Source organism: Vanacampus margaritifer, chromosome 3 (genome assembly GCF_051991255.1).
Source record: "Vanacampus margaritifer isolate UIUO_Vmar chromosome 3, RoL_Vmar_1.0, whole genome shotgun sequence".
NCBI classification, from domain to species: Eukaryota; Metazoa; Chordata; class Actinopteri; order Syngnathiformes; family Syngnathidae; genus Vanacampus; species Vanacampus margaritifer.
The window spans coordinates 18,235,863-18,256,634 of NC_135434.1; the positions used below are offsets into that span (position 1 = coordinate 18,235,863).

Sequence of the window (20,772 nt, forward strand, 5' to 3'; positions counted from 1 at the left end):
TGACTTCACACTTCAAACAACGTCTCCTCGAGCTTCCAGTCAGAGCACAGAATAACTGCATAACTGATTTCAAAACGTGTCCTCATTTCAGAAACTTCCCCAGAGGAAAAAAAAAAAACATCTACAGGCCAATCAGCGAGTGTGTTTTTTCAGGTTTTTAAAGCTGCCATCAACTGTCGGCTAGTAACATGCATGACAGCGGCTGCAATCAGGACTTCGAGGTCCTCGGCCGTATTGGGTTCGGCTCTTGCCAAGTCAGTGTGCCGTTTAAATTGAATTTCCAGCAACATGAGCGAGCGCCGTCACTGAATTTACACTATGTCATCCACTTGAAGCCCATTTTATAGATTACAGAGTAGCAGGGACGTGTCAGTCAAAGCAATAATCTGCTTACCTAAACCCCACCTCTACGATACTGATTAAAATGGACCGAGGTTTTCAAATCACATGAGATGCGTTTGTGTGAACTGCAGAACGCAGCAGCAGCCATCAGAATGTGGTGTGACCTCAATCTCACTAACTAACTGCAGGGTATTGTTTTGAAAAGTCTTGTCGGTGATTGACAGCCAAGCTTACAATTATCCGCCTTCTGAAAGACCAGACAAATGTCAAAATGTATTTGCATGCTCACGTCGTTGCACTCATGTCTGACTGTCTAATTAGAGTCTTTCATCAACAAGCAAGTAGAAAAGTCAATGCTTGATCCCCTCTGACTGCGCAAATATTGATTTCCTCTGAGTGTGACGTGAGTGAAATCCTGCTAATTTGCCGTGGAAATATTAGCCAGCCAATAATTATTGGCCTCAAACTGTTGCTTCCGTGTCTGTTACAAATTTGAGGAGATGATTTTTTTTTTTTTTTAATGGGCTGAGGTTGGGAAATATTTCTTTGATGTGTCTCTACACTTAAGAAACAGTTGTTTTTGTTGGCATTTTACATTTGGAACAGCAATGTAAAGAGGCATGTAAAAGACAAGATACAATAAAGCAACAATAAAATTCATTGATCGCCTGATAGGAAATGCAATGCATCAGGCCAGTTGCCAAGTTACATGTAACAAATATTCAGACCCCTTTATCAACCATTTTTTTCCCAAAACCTGACTGGTGACCAATTTTATATATATATATATATATATATATATATATATATGCACAATTTGAGCATTTTGCCCACTTTTGATGAAAGTCAGCTGTCAACGGCATTTACAAGGTCATTCACTGCAACATAATGAAGAGTTTGCTGCTACCATGCACTTAGCATATAAGCTAAGCATTTTTCTAGTGTAAATGGAGAAAATAATATCTATCCATCCATACATCAATTTTGTAGGCCACAGTATACCGCTCCAGTCACGGCTACAAGCTGAAAGTCAAACGCAGGCCACATAATGACTGGACTCGCACCTAAAATTCGCATTTACAGATTGTTTACCATTTAACCAGAGAGTCCAAAATCAACTTACTGGGCTACTATTTGGAATTCTGCAGAAAAACGTGTCATTGTCCAAAAAATGAAAACTCAATTTTAATCATGGTGGTCACATAGTGCTTTATCAACGCCATATGTTGTCCAAAGTGCTTTATCAGGTCTCATATTCACTTTTTTTAAAAAAAAAAAAAAAACATTTTGGAGTGTACCAAGAACGAGACTGTATGCGACTGACATGCTAACGCTGACATCAACCTACGGAAAAGGTTTTGCTCTTTACTTTAAAATAACTTACTTTAACCTCCAGGATCAAGCGCCATCCACTGGCCAATGGCAGAACCCTTGGAGTTTTTGCACTTTCAGTAAATTTTTAAATCCGTCCGTGTCGTCCATCCATGTTCTTGTACCAACTAGCTAGCAAGCGCTAAGCTAAGCTAGGGTTCGTCTAACTCCCTTCGTGCTAAGACGATATCAGATGCCAAAAGTGAAGTAACGACAAAGGCGCCTAGATGGGCTTCATAACCAATTGCTGAACAGTTTAATATAATGCTCATTAGCTAGCTAAACATTCCCAGACATGCAAACACTTCCGGGTGTCAGGTCTCAAAGAGCGCGTTTCACACAACGCTGAACACTCCCCTTATACATTCATACACATATATTGCCATTCAAACATTCCTGTGACACACAACAATATGAAGATGCATTCCCGCTCAAATCTGAAAATTCTGATTTGGCATTCCTTTTAATGGCTGATTCGATCTCAATTGGAGTCATTACTGATTCGGGCACAGCCCTAGTAATGACAATTAATAATTTACGCTCACAATTACATCTGTGGGAAATGGAAAAAATAAAAATACATAAAAAGGTCAGAGGTAATTTTCGAACCAAGAACCTCTGACTGTGAGGCAGATGTGCTATCAACAAATAATTATAATAGAGTTTAAATAAAAGGCAACCAAGCTATAGTCTTGTTTATTTGTACTTTTATGCCCATGTCGTATTGGGCAACCGTGGCCAAAAAAAGGCAAACAATCTAACAGGATTAGTGCTGGCTGCCTGCCAGCTTGAATGCTATCATGGACCAGCATGACTTCATTTGAAACTTTTCTTATTTACAGACTCTGATTCATCCAAACACAGAATGGTAGAGGTGGTGTATAAACATAGATCAGTTGCTTAATACTGCTGAGGAGTACAAAACTTGTTCTTTAGTTTGGAGTTGTCTCTTTTTACTAAGGCAGCTGTTTCAACCACTCTGAAAGAAATTTGAGAGCTATCGGGGTTACTGGATGAAAACTGTACAATGAAAAATGGAGTATGTATGAAGTTGAAGGTGCTGATAGCGGTCAGGAAGATACTGAAGAAGGAGATCATGTGATGCAGCGAGAGTGGGAAGAAAATACATTGAAGTAAAATTTAGAACTTTAAAAGGCAGCCTGTGACTTTCACTGAGCTGCCCCTGCTGACCTCTTTTAAAGAAGACTCCAACTCAAAAGCTGCGCTCAGGCCGCATGGGGCCCTCTGTACTTCTGGACTCCCCCAGTGGGGGGAAAAAAAAAGAGAGAGAGAGAGAGAGAGAGAGAGAGAGAAGCAAGAGGGGGGGGGGTAAGCTGCAGAATAACAAACATGTGCTAATGTTCCAATTCTTATTAAAAATTCCTTTGAAAATTGTTGCATTTTAACTTGAAAATGTTGCATTGGGAATTGAAAAATACAAATACGACTGTTGCTGTTGAAAAAATCTTTATCGAGAGATATCTTTGGACACAACAAGATATATTCTTCATCCATCCAAACAGACAGAGGATGAGGTTACTGAGCTTACTGCATATGCACTAAAAGGATATAAAACAGCTAATGTTTGTGAAATTGTCATGTTTCCTACAGTAAAAAAACAGTCACTTTATTGCCTCCAAAATTATGTAAACGGTGAGGCCAATTTCTTGATACTGTAGTTTTTATTTCCAGGCATCAACCAGTCCAGGGTGTAGTCTACCTTTGGCCCATGCTTGGATAAGCTCCAGCTCCCCATGATCCTGATGTGTCATGTATAAATCAGATGAGTGCATGGATTTCCACCAGGTATTTACATCTGGATATGATCCATAACTTTGAAGAAGAAGACAGCACAATCTCTTTAATCCATAACTTTTCAGGTAAGCAAAAACATGTGAATGACAGATGTTGACCATGTAAAGGAAAGATAAAAACAGCAGCTGATGACAAAAGTATTTTGAGAGCTGTTAACAAAATACCCTTAAACAACTGTTAGCGACACCAGTAACAACCTCGTGAGAGGAACGATATCACAATCAGAAGAAGCAGAAGACTTCATGACCAAAAGTGCAGAGGCAGACGCCGCAAGACGCAAAGCGCTCATTTGCAAGAAGAATCAGAAGGTCAGCCTGGAATTTGTCGAAAGACAACAAAGGGACAAAGTTTTATGGACTGATGAAGCAGGAGATTAACCTTTATCAAAGTGATGAAAAGGCTAAAGCTTTGAGAACGATAGGATCTGCTCATAATCTCAGACATAAAATCTTATCTGGGAACCTGAGTGGCGGTAATGTGAAGGCTTGGGCTCACTAATCTTCATTGATGATGGCGGCAAGTCTAGAGAGACATTTTCTCTGTCAATTTTTGAAAAAAGTTGCAAGCAAACCGATTGAAAGGTCCTTGATCGTCCAGCAAGAGGATGCAAAAATAATCATCGGTCGAAAGGGTTTAGACTGTCTTTAGTCAATCTCCAGACTTAAACTAAAAATGAAAGCTAAAGATGAGACTGAAGGGACTAATCCCCAAAATAAATAACAACTGAAAGAGGCCGTGGTGGAAAAGTGGAAAAGCATCACAAAAGAATGCAAAAATTGTGGTGTTGACGGATCACAGGTTTGATGCACACAAATTATTTGCGAATAAGTCTTATTCACTTTCGTCTTTTTCAGTACGACCTGTTCCAATGCATCTGCTCTCCTACAAATTGGGCATTTCAGTACACATAATGCTATCGTTTAAATTGTAAATCAGACGAAGATGTAAATAGCTTAAAAAAAAGGGTAATTTGATGTCCAAACCCAAATATGTTTTGTTATTAACCTATTATCTTTCAGTTTTTTTGTTTTTTTCTTCTTAGCTGCCTGGATAGTGAGGATGGGAGGAGCCTCCCTCACACACCTGATCTTCATGACAATCAGACATGTTCGTAGTGGAAGTGGAAGGCAAATCAAATGTCTTCTTTACAATATGTTCCACACGCCCCTACTACATGGCATTCTGATTAACTCATTCACTGCCATTGACGGCTCTAGACGTCCAAAATTCATTTGAACTATTTCTATTGGTTTCACATTATTTTCCACTTTTGTTAACAAAAGTATGAAAACCTAGGGGAAAAAATTATTGTACATACAGAACAGATGTAAAAATGTGTGATTAATCTTGAGTAATCAAACAAAAAAGAAAATATTATTTAAAAATTAGGGGCGTCAGACGATTCAGTTTTTTAATTGTAATTAATCGCATGACTTCAATAGTTAACTCACGATTAATCAAAAATTGTATATCTGTTCTAAACGTATAAAACATTTGTTTCTCTGTTTTCATACTCTTGTCAACAAAAGTGGGGAAAAAAATGTGAAACTAATAGAAATAGTTCAAATGATTTTTTTATGTCTATGGCCGTCAATGGCAGTAATTGAGTAAATATTTTGTTTGTGGAATTACTGGAATATGAATTAAGCAACAAAATCCATCTCAGGGGCGGCCATTTTGCCACTTACTGTCGACTGAAAAGGACATCACAGTTGCTCAGGGCTCAGGTAACGACCATTCGCACCTCGCCTGTTTTCTGTGTGTGACATTCGCAAGCTGAGCCGTGATTGGATGTTACCTGAGCTCGGAGCAACTGTGATGTCATTTTCAGTCAACAGCTGACAGAGATGGATGAAAACGGGTGGACGGATTGACACATGGATTATTGCCACCGTTTGCATGTGTCCGATGTATTGATCCACATGTGCTTGTTTGCTTCATATCGTTTGTACTCTGACTTTTCCTACCCTACTTTTCACTTCTAGGTCCTTATAAACGTATATTGTTTAGATTTAGATTCTTACTTACTCTGTTAAGATTATGTTACCAGTTAGAATTAGTTCTTCACTTTAAAGGATTGGTTTTTAGTTTGACTTTATGACATCCATCTACTGTTGTGTACTGTACATCGCGATTAAAACCGGGTCTGGTCTGTGCCTGTGAATGCGTGCAGTTCTGTTGAGAGACATTAATGAAGCTCTGGCACCTACAATTTGTCATGGCACGGCACAGCAGGACTTGCAAATGCAACCCTGAGGGGGACGAAAGCTGCCACAGGCTATTTGTTTTTGTTTTATAGGTTGAAGTGCAGCCTCCAGATGGGATCCTCGGATAACTACCATATGGGCTCACAATATTTGATCAGATGTTGCTGGCATTTGATGCTTCCGAAGCGCACACCAGCAAGTGGCGGCCATGTAAGCATGTCTGGGCCGCACATTGAAGCTTGCGAACTGTGACACTATGATTAGAATAGCGACTCGGCTTGCGCTTCTGTTGCTGACGGGAATCAGGATGGAGCACGAGGTGTGGAAGTTGTCTAATTAAATCATGCGTGCGTGCTGTGTGTGCTGTAAAAATGGGAATTCTGGAAAGGACAGCACAAGCTACTTTGACAGGCATTTACCAATGGATTAAAGCAAAAATACTGCTTTTTACTCCTTTCGCAAAGAGTTTGCCTTCGATTTTTGTTAAATTATCTGCACGCTACCAAAGAAATCAAACAAATGGTCCAAAGAGTCATCTTTTGGTAGGTGAAGAAAATAACGAGCCGCCTCGTGTTGCTGAATCATCGCTGTGTGCTGGAATTGGTTCATTTGACAGAGCTGGCGGCTCGCACGCCCACTCCACTGGAAGGCAGCGAGATAATAAGTGAAACAGCAAGAAGTGTCTGAGGGAGGATCCTGCTAATGGTATGGCTCCTCTGTGGAGACCTAATTAGCTCTGTCTATCCCTTTTCTGCACATTATTTGCTCACCTGTTGGCCCTGCTTGGGCCCTCGGGCAGGTAACCAGCCGGCAGCACTTGATGGAAAACTTGAAACCGGTCCCCAGAGACTTTGCCTTTCATGTGACTTATGCTACAGCTGAAAAACTAGCAAACGTGTCAACACATAAAGAAAACATCGGCGCAGGCTGAACGTGACAACTGCTGCCTCTCTTTTGTAGCAGTGCAAATTAAATATTTCCCTGAGCTGCACACACACACAAATCCTCTTTGTTCAAACATTCAGAATTGGTGAAACGCCTCCCTTTGGGGGGCCTGCGATGATGAGAGCGAGGCGGCGGACAGAAAGCAGCATAAAGTGAATTAATCATGTGTAGTTTCTCCAAACTGTAGGCGAGAAGTCACAAGAAAAAAAAAACAATCTTCATCCCAGCACAACCTTCCAGTAAAATTAATTATCCATAATCCTCTTTGTTTTTGAATTGCTGCCTTTAACTGACTTGGAGGGAGCTGTACATTGAAAAAGACAACTAAGGTGTGCCTTTCGGCACCCACGAAGCTCCTTGACAACAAGTCATATAAGCAAGTGTTTGCAGCAAAACTTTGGAAAACACAATGTTGTTAAATAGCTAACCGTCATGTCATCCTCACAAGACACTTAAATGTTACTCAAGATCCGCCATAATGGATTTACAATGAGGTAGGCATTCATTTAAAAGCAACCTGAATACCTCAAGAGCATCCACTCCACACAGTGCCCAAGACTCGAATGCAGAACCCCTTAACTGTGTGACAGACGTGCTATCCACAATACCACTGTGTTTAAGTTAGCAGTGGGGGTGGCAGATGGAGGAAATTAAAATAAGCCATAAACAGCTGAGTCCTTAACAGTATCATTTGTCTCATGCAGGCTGTTCCCAAGAGGCAACAGAAGCAGAGTTATCATCACACTGTGTCGTGTCTTAGTGTCGTAAAGCCTTTGGGGGGGGTAACAGTTTCAGCAATCACCTGGTTAACACCTGAGGCCTCCACATTCCTTCACTTACCCGCTGCCACCGTCCGGAGGGGTAACTCAGTCATTAAGCACTTGGCTTTGGGACGAGAGACTTCTTCCACTTGCTGCAATTCTATAGGATCCTCCTATTATTTGTTTGCATCTGGACAAGTGAAAATTGAATTTCCCCTCTCTTCTTGAGGCAGTGTGGCCGTGTGCGCGCGTGTGGGTATGTGTGTGTCTGTGAGTTTGCTTGTAGTGTTTAACCAACTGCAAATTGTAACGTCTACATTTTGGGTAACATATCTCTGCAACTTTTCCACATACTGTACATTCTTATATAGCATTTGTCCTCATTGGGGTCACAGGCGAACTGGAGCCAAACCCAGCTGGCATTAGATGGATGGATGGATGAATGGATGATAGATAGATAGATAGATAGATAGATAGATAGATAGATAGATAGATAGATAGATAGATAGATAGATAGATAGATAGATAGATAGATAGATAGATAGATAGTTTGAGTTTGGTTAGTTTTGTTGCTTTGTCTTTTTTCTTGATCTGTGTTTTGTTTTGTTTTGTTTGGTTTTCGTTGTCGTGTTTCCTTGTTGTCATTGTTCTCGTCATACCTGTCCCCTTGTGTCTTCCAATCAGCACCATAAGCCCCCTGTGTCATGTCCAGGTGTTTGTCATTGTCTCGTTAGTTTGCTCCTATTTAGTTCCCTTTTCCCCTGCGTTCCTTGTTGGATCATTCGAGTCCATGTCAGTCTTCCTGTCCTTGCCAGTAGTTTTTTTTTTTGTTACTTTGCATCTACTTTTTGGGCCTTTTGTTAATTGCAAAGTTTTTCCACGTTCCTCCTTTGCCTTTTGGTTGTTCTTTTGGAAATAAATCCCTTTTTGTTGATCTCCTGCAACCTGGCCTTTGCTCCCTGAATCCTGCATTTGGGTACCCCCCCCCCCCCCCCCACACACACACACACACACACCATAACAGATAGAATTGAATAATTATATTTAAGTGGGTTCTGAGTGAAGACGTGTACACAAACTTGCATGCTCTATTTCTCGACTTGTTCTCGACAGCTGTTGGTTGAGAGAAAAACAAAGGAAGTCCGAGATAAGCGTGAAACAAGTGTGGGACCTATAAAATGGTTTCTAATCTTGGTGTTCTTGTGTAAACCCAGGCATCCCTGAACAGGCAGGGGGGGTAAATCACACCCTCCCCTGCGCTTGTTCCACAGGAGAAAAAAGATGTCTTGACCTCCCAAATCGTCTCGTAACAGCTGTTGTCAGTCTGCCGACGAGTGTGGATCTTGACATTTAGGAGCAGCTTCTCGCTTTAAGATAGATATTTGGGCTGCTGACAGTCAGGGACATTTGTTGCTCCCATAGGAGAGCTCCTTCACTCACTGTCGTTACAAGCTCCTCATTGGAGCCGTCCACACCCGGGTGCAAAGAGAGCCTGCATCCCTCTCCTCTCTCTGACTGCCTAACTAGATCCTCTATCTCTGACACGCTGCTCTGTCACCCACAACAAAGCCCCTCCACCTCCACTTCCCCCTTTTTTGACAGAGAGCCAGGCAGACGGATACTCCACAGAGGCTGCAAGGAGAGAGGATAGTGAGATGGTTGGAGAGGAAAGGAGGCGAGGCGTTTGAGCCAGAGGGATTTATTCCCTGTCCTGACAGGTCACTTTTTTTTTTCCAGGTGAGCTGATGGATTTTCTTCCTCTCGAAGCAATGTAGCAGCCAGACGAGGTGTTGTATTAATAGCCGGTGACAGGTCATCTCTGGGGCGTGCTTCAAGTTAACATGTCAGCTTGTGTGAAGTTCATCCTGAAGTCTGTTCATCTATTAGGGGAAAAAAAATTGCGAAAAGATGAAGTAAAAGTGCACAATGCATGCGTCAGCGTCATTTATCAACATTGATGTTGGAGATACAAGTCAAGCGGAGGAAAGCATTGAAGGATAAGAGTGTAGCTTTCCCATTCAGATAACAATCATCCCTAAGTGATATGAGGCGTTTAATTGCATCAACACGGGGGGAAAATAACAGAAATTATCACTCATCAATGATTTCAAATGCAGACACAGGCACTTTTTATTTGTTGCCACAGCTGAGGGTTTGAGGCACATGAGAACATATGCCAGCTGGGCAAACAAGTCAAAAAAACATGACCCGAGGGCTGTTCTTTTCATGCCAATGTTTCTTCTTTGTGTTTTGCCCGTTTTTCCAAACTCAATGTGAAAGGCTCTAAAGCAGTGGTGTCCAAACTACGGCTTGCGAGCCATTTGCGGCCCAATGTCCATTTTCTAGCGGCCTTCATTATATATCATTACTTTTGACATAGTGTCAGGTGTGCACAGAGCACCGAGTGAGAAAAGCAACTCAAATAGGATTTTGACATACCTGTCAATATGTGTGTTTGGGGGAGAGAGGAAACACACTTTGGAACACAATATAATGTAATAATGTCCTGAAAATGTAAAAAAAAGAATGCACTTAGTTCAATCAAAAATGTAATAAAACCTAAAAATGTATACATATATATCACATTATATGCCAAGTTTTGCATTTTCAGTGTTTAAGTTAAAAAAAGACCCACCTGAAAATGTAACAAACCCACAATAATATAATAAAGTATTACATTATCTGTAAAAATGTTTCTACAATATCAATCAGGATATTTAGTATATTATTGGTAAAATTTTTTGCATTATTGTTTTTTATTACTTTTTTTGATTGAGTTAAGTGCAAATGTTATTATTATTTTTATTATTATGGGGTGCTACATAAATAGATATGCATAAAAGCTATTTACAACTAAAATAGTAGCAACATTTTTCTAAATTAGAATGCCTCAAGAATTAAGATATTTCAGTTTCAGGAGCAAAAAAAAAACGTTTTCCTCCACTTTCTGCTCTTCTGTGTCAAGGTCTGATTTGCAAACATATCAAATACATGATTAAGATCATCAAATAAACACCACTATAACAATTGTCATCTTATTACTAATTACTCTTGCTTTGGCTCTAAATGTGGAGATCTGCTCAAGACAGGAGCAGATGTTTTGTAGTGGGCTGCAGGGCTGTGGGCCACCCCAAAATCATGAAAAATACCTAACTTTAACAGGTGTTATTTACTTATTTATTCATTTATTTTAAATAGCAAAAATACCTATAATACTCAATTGCTTGATTGATTGGTTTCATCGTATTTACAGTTTTTCTCTTTGGCACGTTTCTTGAAACTGAGATGACATTTTCAAAATACCATGGACAAATCCAAAACTACCTTACAATTGGTCTCAACTGAATGGCATTTCTCATTGCTTTCATCAAATTGCCAATGTCTTAGTACATGTCTCAATTGCCTCAGTGGATCTGTGTAAATGGTTGTGTACATTTAGCTTACAGTTAGCACAATGTGCTCACAATTTTCAAATGAATAAATCTTCCTGATCAAACTGGATTATTTGTTTTTCAGTCTAATGGCGGTCCTCTACAAAACATGTCAGCAGGATATCAGTGTGTAAGTCATCATATGCAAAATCATCTGTTCAATTGTCAAAATTAGTCAAGCATATCACAGCGGATCAGTGTCGAGGATGGTTGAGACATTATTTATTTTTCACTTATTTATTTTTCACTTATTTATTTTACACTCTTCCAAGTGTCAATATTACTCTAAAATTGAGTCTATTTGGTCCCACTCTAAATAGAGTCAAATTTACTCTACAGAATTTACTGTGTAGTGAAAGTGTTACAGTAGTTGGTTCTTCATTTACGCCGTGCACTAGGTATCATTTTAGTTATTAGTTTTTCATGAATATATAGATTTCGGCTTACACTTTCCTTTGTTGCACTCTAATGTGTAAGTAACTTTGTGTCTACAAAAGTGTTGCAATTTTCTTGACTGTGAGTGGAGTATATCAAACTGCAAACTTTGAAAACTGCTCCTGTAAAATAATATTTTTTCCCCTCATTTTAAAATATAATTGTATTTTGTTAGCAGCACCTCTGCTGTTGTGACAAACCACCTAATGATTTTGACCTGCAGTGCTCACACAATGCCATGCATTTTGGGGGCACTGACTACTTGTATGACATAGAAATGCAATTTTGACACATAGGTAAGCTGTTTTGGGAGAGATATGAGCTTTTGCTGATGATCCATGGTGTTGTGGAAAATCATCCAAGTTACTTTGGGCAAAAACACTAAGTGAATGCAGATGAGCCAATGACAGTATTGACTCTTTGTTTGGGAAAGGAACTTGGAGTGAAGCATGTGTGACCAGTTTTGGGATAGATATGTGCTTTTGCTAATGAACTTTGTGCAGGTTGTGCACAAATGTAACTCTGTTCGGCCAAATGAGCTTGTAGTTTTAAAAATGTCATGTCAGTTTCAAGAAATGTGCAAAACCTATGGAGAAAAACTCTAATAAAGTCGGGCAATGTCAACGTGGCCCTTTCATCCTTTCACTTTTTTGCATGCAGCCTTCAAAGGAAAACGTTTGGACACCCTTGCTCTAAGACCTAATAGAAGGACACGGCCAAGGAACTGCAGCGGGAACCAAGCCAAATAGCAGAACCCATAGAGCTGAGCAAATTTGCTGTCTTTAGCCTCCACTTATTATATTAAACATCAGTTCAAGGAAACATCATCTTCATTAATTTCCTCTTCACTGCTGTTTTGCAAAAGACACAGCAGCAGGAAAGAGCACATAAAAGGATGACTTTGAAGTAAGTAGAATCCACATCATAGAGATCACAAAACCTTGAGGGGGAAGCCAATTTATTTTTCAAAGAATCAAGCATCAAATAGGAATTGGCAAGTGGACATCAGCAGAGTAACTGGGTAACTGTTGCGACAAACCTTATAAGTAAGTTTGTAAAATGATAAAAGTCCGATTTTCGAAGGGATCACTAGAACAGCAGAAAACCACACTTCCTGAGCCACAGCAGATTGCCGTTTATACATCTCTGCCATGCGAGGCGGACGCCTTGTAGCAAAAGCCAACACACAAAGATGCAGTCGGCTCACACTCGCAGCTTTGGAAAGGCAAATACGCACGTCACAATCATCTCACGCTCTTGCAAAGGAGAGCGTTTCTATTTTGGTGGAAGTACTCGCTCACTTTTTGTCTGTCGCCAACTTTTAAATTTAGTTGGTTTGAGCAGATATTTTTGGCCAGTACGGGTTGCAGGTGTACCTTGTTAACGCATTCTCTGCATAATCTTAGTGTGATCTAAGAGAGCAGCACTTCATCAAAATGGAGCAAGATGCCTACATGGATTCCCTGGATACCAGACCTAGATCCTTTTCTGTGAGTTTGATGTGGCTGATGACTTCATACCTCAGCAATGGCTCTTTTATTCTGTTGAAAGGTAAAATATGTCGGCATACCTTTTATAAATCCTGTTTATATTGTTTCTATTCTATTCTCTACACAGCTTGGTCCTCATTAGGCTCACAGGTGAACTGGAGTCGATCCCAGTTGATGTTAGACGAGAGGCGGGGTACACATTTGACTCTGGATTGGTGGCCAACCAATCACAGGGCACATATAAACAAACAACCATCCACGCTCACGTTCCAACTGTTGAAGGAAATTATCTTTTCCTCCGCGTGTTCGTTTTCTTTCGGGTAGTGAGAATGTTGGTTATCCGAATACAGGCTGGAGATCGATGAACAGTTGCTTTGAAGCTTTTATTTCTACAGAATATTCCGGGCACAAGTGAGTTCCAGACAATGGCTGCAGCCTCTCACAAGTGCGAAGATTATAGAAGACTTACAACATTCTTATACTATCTTGAAGGGCGGTACCACAAAGCCACCAGCAAACAGCCCACCCGGAGTTCACCGGACATGAGATACTTTAAAGACATCATACTAACACATTGACTTCAACTACTGTACAGACAAACGGTCTATTGGTGTTGAAATAGAGGAGGCCCCCCATACATGCCGCCAGCTAGGGGAAATCACAACACTCACAAAGACACATCCACAGATAAAAGTTCTACTGAGGAAATAAGGAAATTAAAACAGTTATGACTAAATCTGGGCAGAAGACCCTCTTCACAACCTATAGACAATTTTCTCAGTCCTCACCCAAGCATGAGGAGACCACACAGCAAGACCTGTGCCAAGATTCGAGCAAACCTCAGAACTGCGGATTTAGACAAACACAGACAAGACATGGGAGTTGGGAAATAGTCTTTACAAAGTAACAAGAGAAAGCAGGCATGGATTCAGATGTCCTCAAAGAGAACACATGATGGAGAAACCTTGACTAAGAACCTTGAGGAGAACTCAAAAGTACATAGTAACTACTGCAAGCAGCTTTGGATGCGGAACACATGGAAGACAGCTTGTATGAATGAAAGCTTGCATGGAATAGTAGTGTTCAAGGGAACCACGGCTAAGAAACCTCGTCGTACTGACAAAAATGTCCTTTAGTAACTCTTGCTACGGGCAATGCACAATTTTATGTGACATAATAAAGGCCTATATAATAATAAAAAATCGACTCTAGATAAACTAAGAGTGATTAATTTGACCCAAGTAAAGGATCTGACCAATATTTATGAGTTGTTTTTTAACACTAAAAGACCCGTTTCTTGACTCAGAGTTGGGTCAAATTGACCCAAGTAGAGGATCGGTCCATTTTTGACCCATGGTGGGTTATTTTTTACCCAACTGTTTTTAGAGTGTAGCAACTGCATAGCAATTGACAACATTATCACATTATCGTCATAAGGGACATAGTAAAGGCATAAGCAACTCACAACATCATCATAACACAATGACCTGCCTGAAGACAGCATCTAACCTACTTAACTGAGTACAGTGGAACCTCGGAGTTTGAACGTCTCTGAACTTGTACAATTCGGACTTCAACCAAAAAATCGGAGTTTCAAAATGCCTCGGAGTTTGAGCTCATTTTTGGAATTTGAACACCCAAACAAAGCAAGCTAAGCCGAACGTACCTTGAAAACGGGTAGCCGAGTGAAGCTGAGCAAAGCCGAGCAATGCCGAATGCTCACGTCGCGGTAGTTGAGAAAATGCACTGCTCATTTCCAGTCAGGTCGTGAATACTCCCAGAGGTGCTCCATACACGCGAGTGCATTTTGATTTTTCCACGACAATTTTCTTCGTCATGGGCCCAAAGAAAGACATCAGTGCCAGTGGCAACAAAGAAAAACTTACAGTGCTACAAACCACAATGGAATTAGAAAGGAGATTATCGCGCAGTTGTAACTACTATGACTACTTCTGTAAATACTGGCACGAGGACCCCCCTTAGCTGTTCAACAATGTGCCTGACGTTAAACAACGCATGCAAGGACTGCTTAATAGTCTAACAATATGCCCAATGTGAAATACACAAACTCAGCACTGAACTAAAGCTAGCAATAAACATAGCATTTATCATCCACTGATGCCATCACACCACAACAAAAAAGGTAAGATATTTTTTTATTGTTTAAATACTGTACTGTACTGTAAATGTAAAAAAACATAAATAGAAATTAAAGTAGGAATTTTCTGTTTTTGGAGCTTGGGAACGGGTTAATTGCATTTACATTATTTCCTATGGGGGGAAAATGTTTCGGAGGTTGAACAATTCGGACTTTGAACACTTCACAGGAACGAATTATGTTCAAACTCCGAGGTACCACTGTATTATGTATATTATTTTAATACATACACTGTGCAATATAGGCAAAAAAATATCCCGAGACATATCTTAAATCATTCATGAATCAATCAGAAGTTGGACTAGGAACCTCACTCAACCCCATCAAACACTTTTGCAATGGACTAGAGTGGAGACTTTGAGCCTAATCCTCTTTCAGGTCCAACATCAGTATGATCTGACCTCAGAGATCACCCAGATGAAGAAAAATTCCCACAGACACACTCCAAACGTCTTGTAAAAAGTCTGAAAAGATATTAACTTCCTACTTTCCATTTTCACTTCCTGTAGTGGAGGAATGAAGGAAAGAAAAGTAATCAGTTACTTGCCTTAGCATGTGCAGTGGGATTATTCTATTTAAGATATGATTTGATAGCTAAGACAGCTAGGATCCTAGCTAGCTAGGTTAGCAAGGATCCTAGCTTTCTAACTAGCTTTGTTTTCTTTTTATTTTAATATCAATTTGGTTTGGGGCTGCTATGCAACAAACAGCAGTTAGAATCCCCCACATGTCCATGAATTATAAAACAGGGAATATTAATCCCAATAAACAACTCAAAATGTCTCCAGTCTGCCTTTTAACCTTTACAGAGTGCAATTGCACATGAACAACACAAGTGAGAAAATAATGGAGATCAAACACACTCCAACAGGTTATTCTCCAGGGTGATACCTCTGTAAGAGACACAGCGGGGACTCTAAGCTTTGAAAGACAGATGATGACATCAACATTCATATGTTCCCTGCACTTTGGGGGCCACCGTTTGCTCCTGCAGAGCGTCAAGCTGGGTGTGTGATAGTATCAGCTATTTAGAGCTGATAACACACGATGGCCATCTGCTGAAGATATGTCAGCTCTGGCATTCATCCAGGAATCAATCTACACTACATTACCACCGGCGGTTTACAGCTGCTGGCCAATGCAAGTAAGGCTATTTATCTTTATTTAGACATCACATATTAAAGTATCAAATCCCTTAATAAAAGTCATAAAATCTCATAAAAGTGTGTAGAGGATATGAAGGACGGCTAGAAATAGAATTAGCAAGAGACCGTCTTTGGAATTGGATCACAGCAGCTGTATGTAGGCCTACACACTCACTGGCCGTGACAACCAATACCGGAACAACCAATAAGCACTTTTGTAATACAATAAATTGATGACTACTTGTATGTTAATGTAGTCATCAATACGGAGTGCTTGTGTAAATAATACAGCTCTCTCATAATATTTGAGGAAAAACACGAGAACTCATGCTTTTAAGTAGACATGTGCAATCAAAAATGCAATTTCAAGTATTGCACAGTAATTGTATTAATTTAATATTTGATTCATCTCTTGGAGACTTGTGCAACTCTACTTATGTTGTGGGCTGACTAACCAATTGAAGTTCACATTATCCAGCAGGCAAGAATGTTATTAATATTATTTTGTGTACTCAGTTATATTACATGCGTACTCAGAGGAATTTAAGGGTGAAATAGGGGAGAAAGGTAACAATTCTAAAGGGCCCATAAATGACAGGAGCCTGGCCCCAAAATGATTTTGACAAAATCCCTTGGGCGGCCTCTCATAATAATGACATTATTATGTGAGGAGTCACAGTAGTCATTATTTCATTACACTTAGCAGACATTATTACCACACCACATTACATGGTCTAGTCTAGGACCTCCCTCATACCCAATTAGCATTTTTATGACGATAGTGCTCAAATTTGATACAAGAGAGATTTTAACAAGGAGAAATTTCATGAACTGGCATGTTTGTTTGGGATTGCTATGACAATGCAAGTCACAAACTGTCATTTGGTGAATATGTTTGATACTTTTTTTTAAGCATAAAGGAGTTGTAGACTATGATATGCTGACAGTAGTGGTTCTTAACCAATGGAGAGAAACTATAAAGTTATTGACATTGTTTTTCAGGTATCTCTGCTTTACTTTATTTATGTATTTATTTGTCTGATAACTTTGCTCTTGAACTCCCTCCATTTGAAAAGCAATATTTGTACTTTCCCTCATTTGTCAAAATGGGCTCAATTCCTTTTTTTCACTCTGCAGATGACGGCGTGACGTAAACAGAGTGAGGTCAAGTCAACCGCAGTTAAGATCACTAAATAGGATTTGTGGTCTTTTTTAGCAGAAATAAAACTTAGCAGTGAGGTTGAGAACATGAACCAGCGACCAAACGACGATGACAGCAAATTTGGAAAAGCAAGATATCCCGCACACATGGCATTATTTAGGAGAATTGTTTAATGATTTGATCATAAGTTAATTCAGCACGTTTGGTTTATAAATAACATGACATTGAGGCAAATCATCAACACAGGAACAATCAAAACTTTTTTTTTAGTGTTGTGCTTCAGTAAATTTAAGAGCCTACTTTTAGTTTGAACACAAGTACAAAGACGAGATCAGTTTCACTGTTTTACTTAATGAGTTTATAATTATTGTTCTATAATTTCAGTTCATCTCTCCATGCCAGCCACGTACAGTGACACGCAGAACGATTAAATGCGCTTCCACTAGATGGCAGATGGTAGCCTTCATATTGAACATGTGCAGCCACCTGTTGCCATTCTAAACAGAATAGGTAATTCCATCACACACTAAGTAAATTTGTGAAAAATATGGACAAGATCATCATTATTTCAATATATAATATGAATTGAAATTACATATATTTTGGTGAAATCTTTGTTTAGTGGGGTTTTAAGCGATTTTTTTGTAATGTGAAATCACATGCCTTGGCTGTATGGTTGGGAAATAAAACACGATCAAACTCTCGCAACAGTGTGGTTTGGAAAACGATACACTGCTGCCCTCTTTGTGTTATATCTAAAATTGCACTTGATACACTGTCTCCATAGCAAAGAATTCAAGAGCTGCAGTACGGAGCCATGGATGAAATTAAATGAAATTATGTTGAATAAACTTGACCATTAAATTGATTTTCACTCTGTTGTTTATTAAACTGGTGTATAATTGATAGCATATTTTACCTACTATCGTTTACGTCACATTGGACTTGTGATGGGATACCTGACAGACGAAATAAAGGGCAGTCCTAGACACACCTGATCATCCAATCAAAAACGACTACGATTATTTTCTGTATTGCTTGATTTTAACCAATCGTAGTCGTCGTTCTATTTACCACTGGCCAATGATTTCGCTGTATGTTGGCAGGTCCAGACGAAAAACGCCGATGGTTTTCTAGCCCAGTGCCGCGTAAACAGCTGTAAGACTTACGTTTGTCTTTAGATAATTCTCGTAGGCCAGCGTATTAGAAAGTTTCGCAGAAAAAGCTAGTGAACAAAGGGACTGGTTAACGAATCGGGTTAGGCTCAACATTGATGTGTTGTTGGTGCGCCAGTTTCGAGGCTCAGCTCCCAAGCTGGGGTACAAGTACAAAGTGTGGCGTGGACATAAAGAATGGAGGATATAACCCGAAATTGTCATGGCGGTTGTGACGGCGTGGCGATACACTAGCGACCGTCTCCTCGGAGGATGGGGCCCGCTTCTGTGTGTCTTCCTGGGCTCTCTGGTGGCCCTGCTGACGCCCCTGGTCGGAGTAGAGGAGCATTGCTGTGGCTCCCTGAATGCCATCGCACAGATTCGCTGCCGGCTGTGGGGGAGCTCCCATCAGCCCCCAGCAGTGCAGACCACCGGCCTCACCGTCCCTCTCACCGGTCTCGACCTGCTGCCTTTGAGGTCCAAGCCGAGTAAAGGTACCGCCATCTGTATCTTTTTAAACGTTACAAAATGCCCACTGACTCGCCACGTAACAAAACCGTTGTGTAATATTGCTTGTCTCTTGTTGTGATCTAGAGATGATTTTTGAGGCCCGAGCAGCAATGCAGCAGGCTCAGGAGATGAGGAAACACGGCAAGAGGGGGAAAGCCCACAAGTTGCTGGTGCATGCGCTCAGCCTGAATCCAGACTATGTGGATGCCCTGACCGAGCTGGGGACTATTTTGGAGGAGGAGAAGGACGTGGTCCAGGCGGACCACCTGTACACCAAGGCTTTGGCCATCTCACCTTGTAACAAGAGGGCACTGGTGAGTCGAGATCGCACCCTGCCATTGGTGGAAGAGATTGACCAGCGTCACTTTGGCATAATTGACAATAAGGTGCGCAGGCTCATGTCCATTCCTAAAGGCAACTCTGCGCTACGTCGGGTGATGGAGGAGACGTACTACCACCACATCTACCACACAGTGGCCATAGAGGGCAGCACTCTCACTTTATCCGAGATCCGTCACATCATCGAGACGCGCTACGCCGTCCCCGGCAAGAGCCTGCAGGAGCAAAATGAGGCCATCGGTGTGGACGCAGCCATGAAGTACATCAACACCACGCTGTTGTCCAGAATGGGAACCATCAGCGTCAATGACATCCTGGAGATCCACCGACGAGTGCTGGGTTACGTGGACCCTGTGGAGGGAGGGCGCCTGCGCACCAACCAAGTGTTTGTAGGCCATCACATCCCGCCGCACCCTCAGGACCTGCAGCGGCACATGCAGGAGCTGGTCCAGTGGCTCAACTCGGACGACGCCTTGCAGCTGCACCCGGTGGAGTACGCCGCACTGGCTCACTACAAACTGGTCTACGTGCACCCGTTCGTGGACGGCAACGGACGCACGTCGCGGCTCTTGATGAACCTGGTGCTCATGCAAGCGCGATACCCGCCCATCACCATTCGCAAAGAGCAAAGGGCCGAGTACTACGCCGCTCTAGACACAGCCAACGAGGGTGACGTGCGTCCCTTCATTCGTTTCATTGCCAAATGCACCGAGATAACACTGGACACTTTGTTGATCTCCACCACTGAGCATCCGGTGGGGCTCCCGGGGGTCGGGCAGGACCACGCCTGTCCTGATTGCACACACACCATCCCAGTTCACAACTGATTTGGTGATTGGAGGGCAATTGTAAGGCCAAGTTTTTACCCTAAGAGATCATTTCCATCAGCTTATGCTTCTTCTGTCTTCTATCTGCTGAACTGGGAAGAGGTGTTTTCAATTCCATGCAAGGGAAGTTAGAAGTTGTGACTTTTGACGAAAGTTTCACTTTAGAAGCTTCTACAATTGACAGTTCTGATTGTAGTACAGATTTCTTGTGGTAAGAATATAATAAGCACTTTCATCAGTTGATTATTTATTTTATGCAAATAAAGAGATATTAACTCCGTCATGAATCATTTTTAAATGCACTTTGAAATAACACCACACTAAGTATTGCCCCGGTTAGGTCGATATATTTATTTTATAACATGACACTTATCATTTTCGAAAACAAAGGTAATACATATGGATTAACAAACCATTACCTAGCTGTTATGTTTTTCTATGTCATTAAACATTGTATTTATTGTAGTATATAAAACTTCCACACAGAATGTGTACTGAAAATATTAGGCCACTGTGGTGAGCACTTTATATAGCTTATATTCCATCTAGAGAATGTTACAAATTGTCATTATCAGACAAGCTATATTTTATACTATGTAGCCGACAACTGTAATGTACTATGACTGATCAACACTGGCAATAGTGCATAGATATGAAATTAAATGTGAGTGCTTGAAGAA

The 20,772-nt window shown here is 40.8% G+C and overlaps 1 protein-coding gene across 1 annotated transcript; it reads left to right on the forward strand.

The window, feature by feature from the left end:
• Positions 1-18,352: 18,352 nt before the first annotated feature.
• ficd (FIC domain protein adenylyltransferase) lies at positions 18,353-20,375 on the forward strand. The gene is made up of 2 exons (XM_077561441.1): positions 18,353-18,910; positions 19,011-20,375. Exons 1-2 carry the CDS (start codon positions 18,640-18,642, stop codon positions 20,090-20,092), a joined length of 1,353 nt encoding a protein of 450 aa, XP_077417567.1. The 5' UTR covers positions 18,353-18,639; the 3' UTR covers positions 20,093-20,375.
• Positions 20,376-20,772: the final 397 nt, after the last annotated feature.

Coding starts and splice junctions, on each gene's coding strand:
- ficd (XM_077561441.1), top strand. CDS start 18,640: ATGGCGGTTGTGACGGCGTGGCGATACACTAGCGACCGTCTCCTCGGA. Junction 18,911..19,010: donor GAGGTCCAAGCCGAGTAAAG/GTACCGCCATCT, acceptor GTTGTGATCTAG/AGATGATTTTTGAGGCCCGA.